This window comes from Notechis scutatus, chromosome 8, assembly GCF_049901735.1.
Source record: "Notechis scutatus isolate UNSWTSFEM ecotype Mainland chromosome 8, rNotScu1.2, whole genome shotgun sequence".
Lineage (NCBI taxonomy): Eukaryota > Metazoa > Chordata > Lepidosauria > Squamata > Elapidae > Notechis > Notechis scutatus.
The window spans coordinates 12,247,093-12,266,166 of NC_142016.1; the positions used below are offsets into that span (position 1 = coordinate 12,247,093).

Below are 19,074 nucleotides of genomic sequence, written 5' to 3' on the forward strand. Positions count from 1 at the left end.
CCAGAAAAATATAATAAAGGGACTATGTATCTAATATTACATGTGTTAACAGTGGACAGAATTGTATTTGCACAACATAGGAAAGGTGTGGGGATCCCTACCGAAGAGAAGATAATAATAATAAAAAAATAGAACGTGCAGAAATGAATAGATTAACACTTGAAATTAAAGAGAAGGAAGATACAGAATATTTTGAAACATGGGATTCGTTTTATCAATGGTTAACTAATAGAAACAGAAGTTAGAACATTTAAAATTATAAGAGAAGAATTAAGTTTACTATGTGGGTTTATTATGGAAAGTTTATTATTAATATGATTTATCATTAACAATTAAGCATTAATATTATGTTGAGAAAATACTGTTATTATATGATTACTAATGAACATTATGATGACTGTTGCTCAAATTAACTCTAACCAGACAACACAGTTTATATAGACATTGAAACTGTTGCTCTTTTATATAGTAAAAATAAAAAATAAAATAAAAATTAAAAGGCGATACCAACAACTCAGAGGAGTGCAAGATTGGAAGAGATATCTGGCCCACAGAATTGCCAAGTGCTGAACACAACCGAATGGACATCATCATCATTATTATCTTTTTCCCAAAAAGAAGACAGCATCGTATTACCTCAGATAGTTGTTCCCCTGGTTCACTTCACTGGAGCTTCGGGATAAAACAATATTCTCCACTTGGATTTTCAGGGACTGCAAGGAAGAAGAACGATTTCTGGGTTCTGCAATGCCTTCTACTGAAGTGGACCTTCTGGGCTTGTTGGACACCAATGGATCATCTGAACAAAGAAGAGAAAAAAGGGGCCAGTAACTGAGAAGAGACGCCATGCCCAGACTCTCAGAATCTCCACCTGGCTTGGCTCCTTCCCTCACCTGCCATGGCCGGGCTCCTGCATTTCCTCCTGTTCCTCAAAAAGGGCTCCTGAAGCAAAGCTGCCGCCGTCGATCGCTTGTCTGGATCCGCCTCAAAACATTTCAGGATAAAATCCTTGGCTTCATCAGACATGGAACCGGGTATCTCTGGGTGGATCTTGAACATCCCCACCTGAAGAAAAGGAACTGACTAGCCATAGCACACAATCCTTTAGTTTGTAGGATGGTGGGAAATAAGATACTTTGCCTGCTTTTGACTGGAGAAGGTGAGGGTTGAACCCAAGAGCTTTCACAGCCAAAGAAGATAGCAATAGCACTTAGACTTATATACTGCTTTATAGTGCTTCACAGCCCTCTCTAAGCAGTTTACAGAGTCAGCCTATTGCCCCCAACAATCTGGGTCCTCCTTTTACCCATCTTGGAAGGATGGAAGGCTGAGTCAACCTTGAGCCTGGTGGGATATGAACTGCCAAATTGTAGGCAGCTGGCTGCAGAAGTAGCTTGCAGTACTACATTCTAACCACTGTGCCACAGAAGCTCATATGAAGATACTCTTCACATGGGAGACTTTAACATAGGGGTGGGATGCTACCGGTTCAGCCCGGTTCTATAGAACCGGTCGCTCCGAAGAGCAGCTGCCACCAAACTGGTTCACTGCGATGAGATTCCAGTCTGCTGTTGGGCCCACCTGCTTACCCGGGCTCCCATAATTACCTTTATCCTGTTTTAGAAGCGCAGCTGCTTTGCGCGGCACAGTAGAGTGCCGTGCGGCAGCTGCTGAAACTACCGGGAGAGTGCAGGCTTGTAGAAGGTGAGGTGGAGCACCTCTGTGCCTGCGCAAAGTGTGTGCATGCGTGCCAAAGCGTGTCCACCAAGCCACGCCCACTGAACCAGTGGCAAAACGGTTTGAATCCCACCCCTGCCTTAACCCAGTGTTTCTCAACCTTGGCGACTTGAAGATGTGGGCGCTCCAACTCCCAGAATTCCCCAGCCAGCCTTGCCAGCCAGAACTGAAGTCCATTCATTCAACAGAATTCTGGGAGTTAAAGTCCAACCCAGCTTTGCCTTAAACCAAGGCAGTGGCTGCCTTGATAGCAGCCCTAGTAATGGGTTGGAAGAAGCAGCCAGTCGTTGAAAGAGGCTTGTGGCAACTGCAGAGGATTCAGGGACAGATTGCCAAAGCTGCTTATTGAAGTGGTGGGATTCAGCTTTTTAAAACCACTGGTTCGGTGGGCGTGGCTTGGTGAGCGCGCTTTGCATGCGCAGAGGGTTTACTACTGACCTTTTCCTGCAACCCTGCACTCTCCCTGTGTGTTCAACAGCTGACGTGTGGCAATCCACTGTGCTACGCGAAGCAGCTGAGCTTCAAAACCAGGAAATAATGGTCAGCACAGAGCCGGGGCAGGCATGTAGGCAGGCCCAGCAGCTGATCGTCAGAACAAACCGGTTGGCTCACAGTTGATCCTCGGAGCTACCGGTTTGGACGAACCAGCAGAATGCCACCACTGGATTATTGTCTTGTTGCCTACACTTAGCAGAAACAAGGAACTTTTGTTTCATTTACTGACTTGCAGGAAAGGGTGGAATTCGGGAACGTGCATGAATGTTTAGAATAATGATTCCTGTTATTTTTGTGGCTTATTCTTTGCGCACAGAATTCCGGGCAATGGGCATGGTCATACCTTCCCATCTTTCCTGACTTCACCGATATGTGAGGTAGGCCAAGTTGAGAGGCAGTATGACTGACTGACCTGCAGATACTCAGTGAAATGAAAGGTTGAGTAAGGATTTGAAGCTGGGAACAGTTTATATAGTGAGAGTCTACTTGGTATAATGGTTAAGGTGCTGGTAAAAACCAGGAGACTGGAGCTCTAGTTCCATTTTAGGCATGAAAGCCAGCTGGGCGATTTTGGACCAGTCACTGCTCTCAGACCAACCTTCCTCATAAGATTGTTGTTGGGAAAATAGGAGGAAGGAGCATCAGGCATGTTTGCTACCCTGAGTTACATGTAAAGTAAAAAAAAAAAAGACAGGACAAAAAAAATCAAATCAATAAATAGTGGTCCTCATTGTCTTATAGGCCCTACTGCGTTGATTAAGGGAAGGCACCTGCTGTGTTTGGTTTCAGATGCTCTCCCAGGCTGAGTTCCCATCCTTTCTCGTTCCATACATTTCTTGCATTCCCACACTTGGGAATTTTGATGAAGAAACCCCAGACGCAGACAGTCGAGAGTTGATCCCTTTCCCGACCAGCTCCATTAATCTGAAGGACCCAAGACGATTTCTCACTGCCTGTCCAGCCTCACCTTGAACATTGCGGCCTGTGGGCTGCCCAGCTCAAAGAAGGGAGGCTTGCCTGTGGCCATCTCAATGATGGTGCAGCCCAGGGACCAGATGTCGGCAGGCTTGCCGTAACCTCGGGGGCCCTGATCAATGATCTCTGGAGCCATGTACTGCAGGGTACCTACAGGAGGTAAGTCAGGGAGACAAGAGTAAGGCCACACTTGGAATATTGCATCCCGTTTGGGTTGCCATGATGTAAAAAAGATGTTGAGGCTCTAGAAAGAGTGCAGAGAAGAGTAACAATGATGATTAGGGGATTGAAGACTAAAACATATAAAGAATGGTTGTAGGAATTGGGTATGTCTAGTTCAAGGGTCTTCAAACTTGACAGCTTCAAGACTTGTGGACTTCAACTCCCAGAATTCCTGAGCTAACATGACTGGAGGAGGAATTCTGGGAGTTGAAGTCCACTAGGCTTAAAGTTGTCAAGGTTGGAGACCCCTGCTCTAAATAGAGCCCGTTCCACCTGGTAGGTGATGGTTTAAATCCCTTCCCTTGGTATGCTGGAGAAGCAGGAGACTTTGGGGAGGTCTTTTCTGGGTGGATCCATTACTAGAATATCATCTGAAGTCCAGTTGGTTCCGTTACATCAAGGGCCTTCAAACTTGGGAAGTTTAAGACTCATGGACTTCAACTCCCATAATTCCTGAGCTAACATGACTGGAGGAGGAATTCTGGGAGTTGAAGTCCACAAGTCTTAAAGCTACCAAATTTGAAGACCCCTGGTCTACTTTAATGAAAAGAAGGACTGGGGGAGACATAATAGCAGTGTTCCAATATCTCAGGAGCTGCCACAAAGAAGAGGGAGTCAAGCTATTCTCCAAAGCACCCGAGGGCAGGACAAGAAGCAATGGGTGGAAACTAATCAAGGAGAGAAGCAAGTTAGAACTAAGGAGAAATTTCCTGACAATCAGGACAATTACAGGTAGTCTTCAACTTACAGCAGTTCATTTAGTGACCATTCAAAGTTACAACAGCACTGAAAAAAGTGAAAATGACTTGCGACCATTTTTCACACAACCATTGCAGCATCTTCACGGTTCACGTAATCAAAATTCAGACGCTTGGCAACTGGTTCATATTTATGACGGTTGCAATGTCCTGGGGTCATGTGATCCCCTTTTGCGAACTTCTGACAAAACAAAGTCAACGAGGAGGCCAGATTTCCTTAACCACTATCTTACTAACTTAACCGCAATGATTCACTTAACAATGGTGGCATGAAAGATCATAAAATGGAGCAAAACTCACTTAACCGATGTCTCACTTGAGAACATAAATTTTGGGTTCAACTGTGGTCGTAAGCCAAGCACTTGACCTATCATCAGTGGAACGACTTGCCTCCAGAAATTTCTGGGTGATCCATCAATGGAGGTTTTTAAGAAGAGATTGGACAACCATTTATCTGGAAATGGTATAGCATTTCCTGCTCGAGCAGGGGGTTGGACTAGAGCACCTCTAAGGTCCCTTCTCTTACAGGACAGCCACCCAATGCTCCTTGCCAGCAACTGTGCAAGTAAACAATCCCGGATTCTCTTTTTGATGAGCTTGTGTAAGATTACACTTCAATTTTGGTAAGATAGCTAGCTGTCAGGAGGTAGGAGCAGCTTCTGCGCCTTCTACTGAGCGAGACCCTGGAAATCTGCTTGCTGGTTGCAACAGTTCTTGCCTTGGGCAGCTCATAAATCTACTCAAGGCTGGTTTCTCTTTTTGCGAGCTCCCAATTATTGATTGCCCAAACCCTTCTGACACGCTGATCTGAACTTAATTATTTTACTTTGTTCGTCTCTCTCCTATTATTCCTGATCTCTTCCTAGCTGTTCTTCTTCATCTGCCTGGTGAGGTGAAAACAGCTGCCAGGGTCTTTTTAATGCAAAATTGAATCCAGGGAAGATTAGCAACTTGAAAAAACAGCCGAGGTGTCTGCAGAAAGTTTAGTCCCTTCAAGGATGAAGACAAACATTCTCTGATCTTTGGCTTATTGATTGCTGGCATTTTTAATATTGTTGTGCGGCCAATTATATTGCTACCTCTAACGGTGGTTTCTACTGGCAAGCGCTGAGAGGGAGGGAGAGGGAGAGGAGGAGGGAGGGAGGGAGGGAGAGAGAGAGAGAGATGGAACTGAATGGGGCCATTGACAAACAAGAATTTGCCTGTCAGCAATCCAGGAAAATTAATTTGTTTGCAAAGTAAATACAATTTGTGTGGAATGCTGAATGGCAGTTGAAATGAAAATGATGTGCAAGTGTATGCAGGCATGCTCCCGAGAGCGTGCATGCATGTGCGTATAGAAATATGTATCCAAGTGTGTATGTGAGGGGGGGATGTATATGCACTTGAATGTGTTTGGGTAAACTGCAATGCAGTTGAAGATGGTGTAAAATTGCTCATAACTTGCATTTGGGGTAAAAGGTAAAGAAAGGTAAAGGTTCTCTTCACACATAGGTGCTAGTTGTTTCCGGCTCTTGGGAGCGGTGCTCATCTCCATTACAAGGCCGAAGAGCCAGCACTGTCCGAAGACGTCTCCATGCTCATGTGGCCGGCATGACTAAATGCCGAAGGCGTACAGAACGCTTTTACCTTCCCATCAAAGGTGGTCCCTATTTTTCTACTTGCATTTTTACATGCTAGGTTGGTAGAAGCTGGGACAAGTAACAAGCTGGGACAAGTAATGGGAGCTCACTCCATTATGTGGCACTAGGGATTCGAACCGCCAATCTTTCTGATTGACAAGCTCAGCGTCTTAGCCACTGAGCCACCACATCCCTTTGGGGTAAGGAGCAATTAAAACAAGATCCTAATCAAGGAATAGTATATAGGTTCTCCTGCTTGAGCAGGGGGCTGGACTAGAAGACCTCCAAGGTCCCTTCCAGCTCTATTCTAATCTAAAACAAGACCCTAATCAAGGAATTACCAAGTCTGACAAACAATCAAATAGTAAAGAACAGCCTAATCAAGGAAACACTGAAAACACTGACAAGGCAAGGCATTAGTATATAAAAGAAAGAGCAAACCACACTCCCTTCTAGCACTGATGATGCTACCTGGTTTGGCGATGAAATGCCTGCAAAACAACCAACCAAGCTCAGAGAACACCAAGGACTCCATATTTAAAATGTTCATCCATAGACCCTAATCCCTTACCTGTGAATGTCTCAGTGCTTGGGCTGATCCCAGCCAGCCTTTTGGACGTGCCGAAGTCTGAAATTTTTAATACTCCGCTATAAGTGTTGATCAAGACGTTATCTCCCTGCCAAACAATAGAAATGATTGCTTTAGAGCAGGGGGTCTCCAATCTTGGCAACTTGAAGACTTGTGGACTACAACTCCCAGAATTCTTCAAGCGGCTAAGGTTGGAGACCCCTGCTTTAGAGAACCAGGAAGTGTCCAAGACCCCCAGAGCAGAAAACATGGGGTAGCAATACCAAGCCACCTCCAGAGTGGGGTGGTCCCTCACCTTGATGTCTCGGTGGATAATCTGGTTATCATGCAGGTAACGCAAACCCTCCAGAATTTGCTTCGTGTAGAATACGATGGTTGGCTCGTTGTCTTTTAGAGGACCCCACATTGACCGCAAGAGAGAAGAGAGGCTTCCTATAGGGAGACAGGGGAGGGGAGGAAGAACCAGGGGGATTTAATTAGAAAGGCTACTTTGCACCAGAAATAAACCTTTGACAACCAATTGCCCAACCAATTGGAGGCTGGAGGAGCGTACAGGTGCACTTTGACTCACAACAGTTCATTTCATGACCATTCAAAGTTACAACGGTACTGAAAAAAGTGACTTATGACCATAGGTGGGTATTCAGCAGGTTCTGACCAGTTCTGGAGAACCGGTAGCAGAAAGTTTGAGTCATTCGGAGAACCTGCAAATACCACCTCTGACTGGCCCCGCCAATCCTATCTATTCTCCGCCTCCCATTGAGTCCCAGCTGATTGGCTGGGTCTCCTTTGGTTGCCCTGCACAGGAGAACGGAGCTGGAAAGCAGGTTAGTGGGGTGGGGAGGGAATGGGGACTTTGCAGTATCCTTCTCCTGCCATGCCCCACCAAGCCATGCCCACAAAGACACGCCTACAGAACCAGTAGTGAAAATTTTTGAATCCCACCACTGCTTACGACCATTTTTCACACAACCGTTGCAGCCCCCCTGCCCGTGATCATGTGAATGAAAGTCAGACACATAGCAACTAATGTCAACTCATAAAACATTTTGTATACACGTTTTATAGTTGTCAAAAAGAAGGGGGGGGGAGTTTCAAAGAGCAGGCAGCAGTGTGGAATCGAAAGTACATTCCATTCATATTTTCTTCAAAGACTGATTAGATGACTGAAGCTTCTGCCGTGCAAAAAAACCTAATTGGAGAGCATGATTGATGAGTCTTGGTTATGGATGTTTTTCGTTGGATGATACACCCAGAAGGGTGTGGGGGGGGGGAGCAGGATCAAGGGTGACAGTGAATTACTTATCCCAGAGTTGGCTACGCCCAGGTAAATGCTGGACGTAGAATGTTAACTTCAAATATTTTTTTTTAGTTTTGTGAGTGTAGCTCGAGGCTCATGATTTAATTGGAGTAACTGCCGGAATCCTGACAACTGACTCATACTTACGACGGTTGCAGTCTCCTAGGGGGGGTCATGTGACTTCTGACAAGCAAAGTCAACGGGGAAGCCAGATTCACTTAACAGCCGGGTTACCAACTTACCCGCAGGGATTTGCTTAACAACCATGACAAGAAAATGTTATAAATGGGGGCGAAAGTCACCTGACAGCTGTCTCCTTTAGCAACAGAAATTTTGGGCTGAATTGTGGCCATACGTCAAGGACTATCTGTACTTACTATGTCACAGGGAAAAGAAGTGGAGGAACACAACAGATACAAACTCAATGTAAACCGTTCCAGACTTGATTGCAGAAAGTACGACTTCAGCACAAGAGAGTGGTCAATGCCTGGAATGCACTACTTGACTCTGTTACATCCTCTAACCCCCACTCCTTTAACCTTAAACTATCCACTATTGACCTCACCCCATTCCTAAGAGCTCTGTAAGGGGCGTGCATAAGTGCACCATCGTGCCTACCGTCCCTGTCCTATTGTCCCCATTTATTTGTACCTATTTCCTGTATTCTTACTCATGTTTATACTTATACCTATTATCTTGTAAGCGATTGACAAATCAAACAAATAAAATAAAATAAAATAAAATGTCACAAAGGTGGAGCCAGAGTTTTCTGTTGGGTTTTGCAGAAAGAGTTTTGTAGAAGTATGTAAAACAGTCTGAGCTTGACATGTTTTGCTTCTCTCTTTAAGAGTTTGGGGGCTTTTTTCTTCATTTTATAGCCCACATTAAACACAAGTCAACGTTCGTGGGTTTTTTCTCATAGCCAAACAGCTGCAAAATGTACTGCTTGCTTTGGCAATTAGATCTGGAAGAGGTTCCAGGAGGCAGAACAAAGAGCTGAAGATGTTTACCCAGAGTGACAAGAAGCATTTACTTCCTGATCCTTAGCATAATTGATCCGTGCCTGCTGTGTCTTCCTGAAGGCCCTCATTTTAATACCCACAGTAAGATGGTGAAGGATGAGCCATTGGCATCTGAGCACGCATTTTATCAAAGCTAAATTTCCCAAACAGGTATGGGAATCAGGACTCGGTTTGTGCAACCTTTTTTTAGCACATTCACAAATTTTGCGGTGCAATTCACAGCTCAGGAAAGGTGCATATGAAAACATGAAAATACAAACATGAAAATACAAAACAAAAATACAACGGAAACAAACTCAGCCCATCAGAACCAAAACAAGCAGTTTAAGAATATAAAGTGCATAATTCTACTATAATATACCATTACAGTTCTTATTTTGGCCATTTCATACTATGTTTCATACTATGAATTAAGCAAATAATAGTTATAATCCGAATGTATAACACGATGTAGCCAAAAGAGATTATACTGTATGATAGTTGTAACTAGGATGTATAACATGATGGAAAAAAGGGGATTTGATATAACCAGTACACAACATCGTTGTATAATTGGAACTGTTATGTATATCAAGGAAAAATGTACAATAAAAATATTTAACAAAAGAAGAATACAAAGTGCAAAAAAGGTGCGTCCCAGGAGAGAAATGCTCACCAAAACTGGCAGAGATTTTCACATGGACTTTTGCAAAGAGATTTTGCAAAGTGGGGGGAGAGAAAAATGTGCAGAAACAAGGTGGGAAATTTAAAAACTGAGCAAAATCACATGATACATCCCGTTTGATTAAGTTATGTCTAGTACTGACAGAAAATCATTGGCACAACTCCTGTCTATCACTTGTTTCCAACTCTCCTTTAGTGTGTTTTTATATTGCAACCCATCTCACCTTTATTTATAAGGAAAGAGAGTGGGAGCCACTGTAAAAACCCAGAAACACCCAATAGTAGCAAATAAATATAGCAAAGAAAAGGGCATTGGGAAATGGCCAAATTGTCAACGACATAGAACAATCCAGCCAAAGTTCAATTCTTTATTTGCTCATAGCACAGAGACAGACCCATGCTACCCTAATCTAATGGATATACCCTGAGAGATTCCAGGAAGTGGCTATCCTCAATCTCCTAAATGTCCTAAAGGTGATATCAAACAATCAGTGGAATGACTGGACTTCAGAAGTCGTAGGTGTGTCATGCTCCTGGTGGAGACTGACTCGGAGGGAGAGGAGGAACAGCCGACAGGGAGTGGAAGTGTGGCTCCAGAGGTGGTGGAGGAGGCTGGGGAAGGGCAGACGCCGGCTGGGCAGTCAGAGGAGGACCCAGGCCTATCCCCTCTCCATCCTAAGGCACGCAGGGAGGAGAGGATAAGGGAGAGACATGGTCTACTCTGGAGGAGGGGGCCTTGATCCTCTTCATGGGCTGCAGCTGTGACAACTGGATAAGAGAACAGTTATGCGTACAGGCGAATGCTGGAAACAAAGCATGGAAATATCTCTAGTTTATAGTTCCTCTCTGAGGTTGCCGTCCTTCCCAGTGTGTGTTCTGATATTTGTGGATGTCTTCAACCCTTATCTTGCCTGGTTTGTGTTGTTTTTTACTCTTTATGATTTAAACGGCATTTCCTCCTTCTTGTAACTGCTTGTATGGGAGTTTTTTGTCTCCAGTCAAGGATATTTGGAGCTTGGAAGCAAAGGAAAGGAATAAAAGGGGCTTCACCTGTTTTTTGTGACTGTGTTTATTTTGTATCCCACCCTGGGTCATCACAGGGTGGCTCATCACTGGAAGCTTTCAAGAAGAGACTGGACGCCATTTGACTGAAATGGTACAGTGTCTCCAGCTCGAGCATGGGTTTAGAGTAGGTCAGGGGTCTCCAACCTGTGGGCCATGAGGAGATTGCAACCAGGGCACAGAAATGGCCAGTGAGCACATCTACGTGCACCACATCCTCCCTTGTGAGAGCGTGTGCGCACATTCTCCATCTTTGTGAGTGTGCATAAACGCTGCTCGTGCAAATGGAGCTGCACGTCTACGCACTTGCCAGCTGCTCGCATGGAACCCTCCCCTCCCTGCCAGTCTGCAAAGCCAGAAACGTTAGGGAACTCTGCACTAGATGACCTCCAAGGTTCCTTCCAACTCTGCTAATCTATGTTCTATGTTCATCATCTTCATGCCATTCGGTTCTGCGTCATGCTCTCTCTTGGAGAGGTGCTCTCCCACCTCTCCTTGGACTGTGCTTCCTCCCTTCCCGAGTTTCTGTCTGTTGCCTTACCGTAGTCCAGAGGTCTCCAAACTTGGCAACATTAAGACTTGTGGACTTCAACTCCCAGAATTCTCCAGCCAGCTAGAGTTGAAGTCCACAAGTTGCCAAGTTTGGGATGTGATGGACTTGCCCTAGTCCATCACACCACCTCCCCTTTTGTAGAGACATTCCTTCACACACAAAGAATTACTATCAGAATTCTAAATATTAAAAAAAATAGTGGAGGAAAAAAAATCAATGGGGAATTAAGGGAAAACTAAGTTTTTCTTGGAGATGAAACTTCCCGTGGGTTAGACAACAGTAGTTAAAAAAAAAAAGCCTGCGATAGAATGTGCAACTGGAGAAGGGGTGGGCAGGGGAGTTCTGGTGGGATCATTGTGGTTTTCCAAGAAGGAGGCACCAGGGGTGGACTTCAAAAATTTTTAGCAAAATTTCTCTGCCTGGTTGCTGGATGGGCGTGGCCATGGTGGGCGTGGCCTAGTTGGCCTCCTACACCATGGCGGGGGAGGTGTTTTTGCCCCCCCCTGGGCTCCGGAGGCTCCCTGGAAGCCGGAAACGGGCCCATTTCCGGCCTTCCTGAACTTCCGGGAGGCCCGTTTTTCGCCCTTCCCCCAGCCTCCATTTGCGCCCTGCACTTACCTGCATCCAAAACTGGTCACATGGGGACTCCTGGGAGGGGCGGGGTGGGGTGGGCGGGGCCAGCCAGGAGTGGGATTTGGGGGTCCTCCAAACTGCATAGAATCTTAGCTAGGGGCTCTCCCGAACCCCTCCAAACCCCCAGCAGCCCAGCCCTAGGAGGCACTACATCCCAGGGAGAAGCTCAAATTAAGAGACTGTCTTGAGCTGGATGGGGGAAGCAGGAAGAAGTTCAGAATAGCCACACCCTAGACCAGGGGTCTCAACCTTAGCCACTTTAAGACTTGTGGACTTCAACTCCCAGAGTTCCTCAGCCAGCAAAGCTGGCTGAGGAACTCTGGGAGTTGAAGTCCACAAGTCTTAAAGTGGCCAAGGTTGGAGACCCCTGCCCTAAACCCTCTCTGGTTATATCTATCCAAGTAGCGGGTTGCAATAGTCCTCGATTTACAACCATTCATTTAATGACTGTTTGAAGTTACAATGGCCCTGAAAAGAAGTGACTTATGGCTGTTTTCTCATACTTACGACCATTGCAGCATTTGCATGGTCACATAATCAGAGTCCGGACGTTTGGCAACTGACACGTATTTATGACAGCTGCCATGCCCCAGAGTCAAGTGATCACCTTATGTGACCGTCTGACAAGCAAAGTCAATGGGGAAGGCAGATTCCCATAACAAGCGTGTTTACTGATTGAGCAACTGCAGTGATTCACTTAACAATTGTGGCAAGGAAGGTCGTAAAATGGGGTAAAACTCACTTAACAACTGTCTTGCTTAGTAATGGAAATTTTGGGCTCAATTGTGCTTGTACACGGAGGACTCTCTGTTATAATTTTAGTCTGGCAAGATTCTGTCCATTCTGTGTAAGCGAATAAAAGAATTGGACTCAACTGGATTTCACTGTGACCTTTTTGGACTTGAGCTTGATACCCTCATTCATATCCTCAAAATCTGATTTTGCTGAAAGGAATCCATTCCCCTCTGTTTCAGAATCACATCTTCTGCTTACTTACCTCCAGGCACTTCCTCCATGAAGATTTTGAGGAAGCCATTTTGACTCACAGAACCCAGATAACGGACAATGTTCCTGTGTTTCAGGCGCTTGTGCAGGGCAATCTCCTCATGCAGAGGCTGTGAGTATCTGAGAAGTAAGACCAACAATGAAAGACCCAGGCAGACTCTTCCAAGAACAAAATATTCCTGCCAAGGGAGGGGAGGACAAAACCACCACCTCCCACTGAATGACCTGGAAATGTCTTCTCTGCCCACTGGGTCTAAGACAACTCACCTCAGCCGTCTAGCATGGGACAATTCAACATGGGATAACTCACTAGGGCAGGGGTGTCAAACTCGAGGCCCATGGGCAGGATCTGGCTCATGAGGTACTTAGATCTGGCCCACAGAGCCGACCTGGAAACAGCAAAGGACCAGTCCATGGTGTCTCTCCCAGCAAAACAGAGCTTGGGAGGGCCACAGATGTGGCCGTGGTGGGCGTGGCCAGCTCAAAGTCACTCGTGTCGGGAGCACCTGTGTGTGCCCAAGTGCTCTGCCAGCGAAAATGGGCTCCCGAGCTCCTTTTACACTGGCGGAGGGTTGCAGGAAGCCGTCACAGCCAAAAACAGAATTCAGAAGCCCGTTTTTGCTGGTAGAGCGGTCAGGCCCACACAAGCACCCCTGATACAACTGATGTCAAGCTGGCCACACCCACCTTGGCACCCCGAGGTCAAACAGCCCTCAATGAAATTGAGTTTGACACCCCTGCACTAGGGGGACAAGTGAATTGCAATGGGCCTTGTTTTGGCTTTAGTTTGAAACTTGAACCTAAAGCAAGACAAGGCCCACTGAAATTCACTTGTCCTTCTCTTGAGTTAAAGGTAAAGGTAAAGGTTCCCCTTGCACGTACATGCTAGTCATTTCTGGCTCTAGGGGGCAGTACTCATCTCCGTTTCAAAGCCGAAGAGCCAGCGCTGTCCGAAGACGTCTCCGTGGTCATGTGGCTGGCGTGACTAAATGCCAAAGGCGCACGGAACGCTGCTACCTTCCCACCAAAGTGATCCCTATTTTTCTACTTGCATTTTTTTTACATGCTTTCGAACTGCTAGGTTGGCAGAAGCTGGGACAAGTAATGGGACCTCACTCCGTCACACGGCGCTAGGGATTCGAACCTTTCTGATCGACAAGCTAGCTCAGTGTCTTAGCTATTGAGCCACCGCGTCCCTCTCTTGAGTTAGCCTAAGTTAAATTGATCTGTGGCGGGCTGTCTTATGGGTCGTCCCATGGCGAATTAGATGTGGCAAGATAGCTTGGGTGAATCGGCCAGGGCACGTTGGCCATGGCGAGTTTTCCCATTCCGGATCCTACCTGCTATCCCGCTCCGGAATCTCTTTAATGGCAATGCGCACTTGGTTGCTGCGGTCTCGTCCTGCATACACCACGCCATAAGTCCCTTTTCCCAAAATCACTCTGTCGCCTGCCTCAGTGTATTCATAGTCATACTGTGAAGGTGGAAGCATGGAGAGAATATAAGGAAGTATAAAGCCTGGTCAGAAAACCTTTGATACACAAACAACCCTTTAATTAGTGTGAATTTTGAGGCCTGGAGCAGACATTCCAGGAAAATGTGATAGATAATGAATCCTGAAGTTCCTTAAATTAGCTCCTTGACCTCAAACATGGTAGAAGAAGTCACTGCTCAACCTTCAGCTGCCAATCCTTGTCAGCTTCCATAATTGGAATAGGGATAATTACACTTATATTTTTTTTATGCAAACAAGTTTGTACCATGTTGAAGTTTGTCTCTAACATCAGATTTTATTTTTATTTTTGCTATATATATAGAAAGAGCAACAGTTTCAATGTCTTTATAAACAGTGTGTTGTCTGATTACAGTTAGTTTGAGCAAACATCATTATCATAAAATTTATTAACAGTCATATAACAGTGTTTTCTCATATCAATTCTTGTTTATTATTGATACTAATTAATATTAGTAATAAACATATCATAATGAGCCCTTATAATAAAGTTAATTCTTCTCTTATAATTTAAAACTTTCTAACTTCTGATTCTATTAGTTAACCGGGTCCTCCTTCTCTTTAATTTCATGTGTTAATCCATCCATTTCTTCACATTCTAGTATTTTTTTTTTTTATTATCTTCTCTTCTGTAGGGATCTCCACACTTTTCCAATGTTGTGCAAATATAATTCTAGCCGCTGTTAACACATGCAGTAGTAGATACATAGTCCATTTATTATATTTTTCCGGTACGATACTCAACAGAAATATTTCCGGTTTTAGATCTATATGTCCCTTTATTATTTTTTCTATCCAAATATGTATTTTTAACATCAGATTTTTTTGATGTTATAAAATATTCTCAGATGGTTTAGGACCATCTAGTCTAGTGAAGAGAAGGACCAGGGGAGACAGGATAGCAGTCTTCCAATATTTGAGGGGCTGCCACAGAGAGGAGGAAGGGGTCAAGCTATTTTCTAAAGCACCTGTAGGCCAGACAAGGAATAATGGATGGAAACTGAACAAGGAGAGATTTAACCTGGAAATAAGGAGAAACTTTCTGACAGGGAGAACAAACAACCCATGGAACAAGTTGTAGGAGTGCCATCACTTGAGACTTTCAAGAAGAGATTGGACTCCCATCTGTCAGAAATGGTGTACGGTCTCCCGCTTGGGCGAGGGGTTGGACTAGATGACCTACAAGGTCCCTTCCAACTCTGATCACCTGTTATCTGTTTTACCATTTTTTTTGGAAAATATGGTGTTTGCAAACAATTTGAAGTTACTACACAAACACTTTTAAAGGTACAAAAGTTCCACCTTGTTTTTCCTTCAAAATAGCTTTGAGAAAAGTGGAGTTTCTGCACTCTCTACAACCAAGACTAAACATTGAAATGAGTGCAGCTAAAGACTTTCACAATTACTTCTCTAGATGCTTATTAAATATGCAAGCTCATATACCTCATTAAATTTACAACTGAAATATTACACTTAAGAGAAACTAGGTATGATCGGAACAGGTTTTCATTTCAATATTCATTATCTTTCCCTTTTTATTTAAAAATGAAATGTTCTTCCATACTCTGAAAAAACTGCACTGTTTGAGATTGTTGCAAGGTGACAAAGCAATGTGGCATGGTTGTGTTTTTCTACACTCCCTCTCTTTATGCCTTTTCTTCTTTGGAAAACTGTGGCCAAGTGAGGTTTCCTCATATTTCTCACTTGAATGGACACATAAAAAGCCAAGCCAATTGCCGCCCAGTATAGGAAATGTATACAACAAACAGACCCACTCATTTGCCTTAGCAAATCTATTAGAAAGATAAAGTGTAAGAAACTTGTATGCCATCCAAGAGAATTTCACTAGTGTTCCCAAGTTGAAAAACACACGGAAAGCAATGTCTTTCTTATCATAATGTGAATGGTAGAATAGAATAACAGAATTGGAAGGCACCTTGGAGGTCTTCTAGTCCAACCCCCTGCTTAGGCAGGAAACCCTACACCACTTCAGACAAAGCGTTATCCAATCTCTTCTTTAAAACTTCCAGTGTTGGAGCATTCACAACTTCTGGAGGCAAGATGTTCCACTGATTAATTGTTGTAACTATCAGGAAATTTCTCCTTAGTTCTAAGTTGCTTCTCCCCTTGATTAGTTTCCACCCGTTGCTTCTTGTCCTGCCCTCGGGTGCTTTAGCTTGACTCCCTCTTGTTTGTGGCAGTCCCTGAGATATTGGAACACTGCTATCATGCCTCCTCTACTTCTGCTTTTCATCAGACTAGACATACCCAGTTGCAGCAACTGTTCTTTATATGTTTGAGTCCTCAGGTTATGGAAAAGATTCAGAAGAAAATTTCAGCACAGCACTAAACGAGACCTCTGCATGGTAGCTATTTTTATACTGAGTCATCTCTGGAGCTGGCTAGGTTTGTTGTTTCCTTCTTCACTCATTGTGAAATCCTTCCTAAGAAAACCAAGAAAGCCTGATTCACAGTGTCTTCCCCCCAATTTACCTCCAGTTCCACTGGGGAGCTGCACCAATTCCCTTCTTCACCCATCTCTGCCATGAAAGAATGGACCAGTTCGAAAAACCTGAAATAAAAGAGGAAGAGGAAGAAAAAAACTCAGGGAATAATATAAGCTCACGAAACATCTTTATATAAAGACTGATGCTGCTTTAAAGCAATCAAAGTGCCTGAGAAGCTTAGAGAAGTCCATCTCCAGAGGTGCGAGCCAACAGCTGTCATTGTCCCCCATCAGTTTTTGGTAGTTAAAAGCGATCGAAGCTGTAGAGCAGGGGTCTTCAAACTTGACAGCTTTAAAGGCTTGTGGACTTCAACTCCCATATTTCTTCCTCCAGTCATGTTAGCTCAGGAATTCTGGGAGTTGAAGTCCACAAGTCTTAAACTTGCCAAGTTTGAAGACTCTTGTTGTAGAGGGACAGGAGTTGGGGAAGACTGCATTAGAGAAGGGGGAAACTGTAGTCCTCCAGGTACCTTAGACCAGGGATGCTATAATTGATGGTCATTTATTCCGGTAATTTGTTTTGGGTCAATTTTTTTTTTAGTAAAAATAATGCCAAAGTGCAATTCTCCCTTCAAAACTGCTTTTCAAACTTGGCAATTTGAAGATGTGTGGGTTTCAACTCCCAGAATTCCCCAGCCAGCATAGCTGGCTGGGGAATTCTGGGAGTTAAAGCCCAGACATCTTCAAGTTGCCAAGTTTGAAAAAAAATACAGTTTTAAAATGACCTACCATCCCACTGGAAATCAATGGGGAACTATTTGAGAATGCAATTTCTTTTCCGTTTATTGCCCTTGACTTTTTAAAAATGTCTTCACCCACACATTTTCAAGCTTCACAGCAACGCTGAAGCTAGCTGTCATATTTTCAATGCTCACCCTGAAATAGTCAAAACAGTGGTGGGTAACTGGTTGCCAAGTACCATTTGGGTGGTACATTATTTACATCTGGGCTATTATACTATCTCCCTTCCTTAATTAAGTTTTGGATCTTTGCAATTCACAGACTCTCCTCCAGTGGTGGGATTCTATCAGTTTCCCTACCGGTTTGGTGATAGCGCACTCTGCGCCCGTGTGCGCACGTGCACCTAACACATGCGCACAGCTTTCCAAACACCAGCTGAGGTTCTGCTGCACCCATCAGCTGAGATAAAGAACAGAAAAGCGCAGGGGTGCTGCAATCCTGCACTTTTCCCTTCTTTCTCCTCTCAGCTTGATCGTCGGAGCTTTTTTTAACTACTGGTTCAGCCAAACTGGTAGCAATTTTTGCTATCGGTTCTGTTGAACCGAGCCGAACCGGTAGCATTTCACTGCTGCCCTCCCATTAGGCTTTGATTGACTCCTGACATATAGCTAGCCAAACTGTAACCTCTATAATGCAAGCATACTTCTTCCTCCCAACATGCCGTGGCTCTGCCTTTCCTTTACAAAACATGCATCAGGGAAGGAGCAGATGACAAATGAAATGTATATGTCTACTGAGACCGTCTTTCTAACACTTCCTAGTACCACTCTTCCCACTTATGACTATAACCATGTTGCTTGTATTTTTACGATTTATATTGTTTTGTTTCCTAGTATGATTTGATCGCTTATTAGTAACCTATGACTATCACTATGACTATCACTATCTTATGATTCTTGATGAATGTATTTTATTTTTTCCTTTATGTACAACTAAGAGCATATGCACTAAAGACAAATTCCTTGTGTGTCCAATCCCACTTCGCCAATAAAGAATTCTATATAAAGAGACTGTCTTTATGATTTTACTACGATGCCCATTTCTTGAAATTGTTATTTCTAAAGCAACTCACCCAATGGGTGCTGGGTCTGCTGTTAAATAAGGCAATGAAAAAAGGAGACTCTTTCAAATGCAGACCCTGGGATGAATCATAGGGAAGGGACTTCAGAGGTCTTCTAATCCAGCCCCCTGCTCAAGGCAGGAGGCCTTATACCCATGATGGCGAACCTATGGCACACATGCCACAGGGGCAACACAGAGTGGTTTGTGCCGACACGAGAGCCTCAGGCAAATTTACCTCACTGCGCATGCATGCACCTCCCAGCTGATTTTCGGCCTGTTTGAGGCCTTTTTTGGCCTCCCGGAGGCTTGAGGAAAGCCTTTGCAGGCCAAAAAATAGGCCCGTTTCATCACTTCCTGTATTTCCGGAAATACCAGAAGTGATGAAACAGGCCCATTTTTCGGCCTGCAAAGGCTGCAGAAGCTTTCCTCAAGCCTCTGGGAGGCTGAAAAAGGCCTCAAATGGGCCGAAAATCAGCTGGGAGGCTCAGTGCAGGTAAGGGGGCGTGGGGGATTGCGCGTGCATGTGCAGGGGGCGTGGGGGGGCGCACACATTGCCTACTGGGCGCTGGCACGTGAGTGCTCACACACAAGCGTGCGCACAATTTTTGACACAGGA

The 19,074-nt window shown here is 44.5% G+C and overlaps 1 protein-coding gene across 1 annotated transcript in view; it reads right to left on the minus strand.

Annotated features, from left to right (window-relative positions):
- The window catches only part of MAP3K6 (mitogen-activated protein kinase kinase kinase 6), a 70,479-nt gene that overhangs the window by 13,037 nt on the left and 38,368 nt on the right, over positions 1-19,074 (minus strand). Inside the window, exons 14-21 of the mRNA XM_087970685.1 lie at positions 16,643-16,721; positions 13,977-14,110; positions 12,629-12,756; positions 6,694-6,830; positions 6,381-6,486; positions 3,200-3,357; positions 894-1,065; positions 637-799 (exon numbers count right to left, since the gene is read on the minus strand). Of these exons, the coding sequence (XP_087826811.1) occupies positions 637-799; positions 894-1,065; positions 3,200-3,357; positions 6,381-6,486; positions 6,694-6,830; positions 12,629-12,756; positions 13,977-14,110; positions 16,643-16,721 (1,077 nt within the window). The remainder of the gene's footprint in view (positions 1-636; positions 800-893; positions 1,066-3,199; positions 3,358-6,380; positions 6,487-6,693; positions 6,831-12,628; positions 12,757-13,976; positions 14,111-16,642; positions 16,722-19,074) is intronic.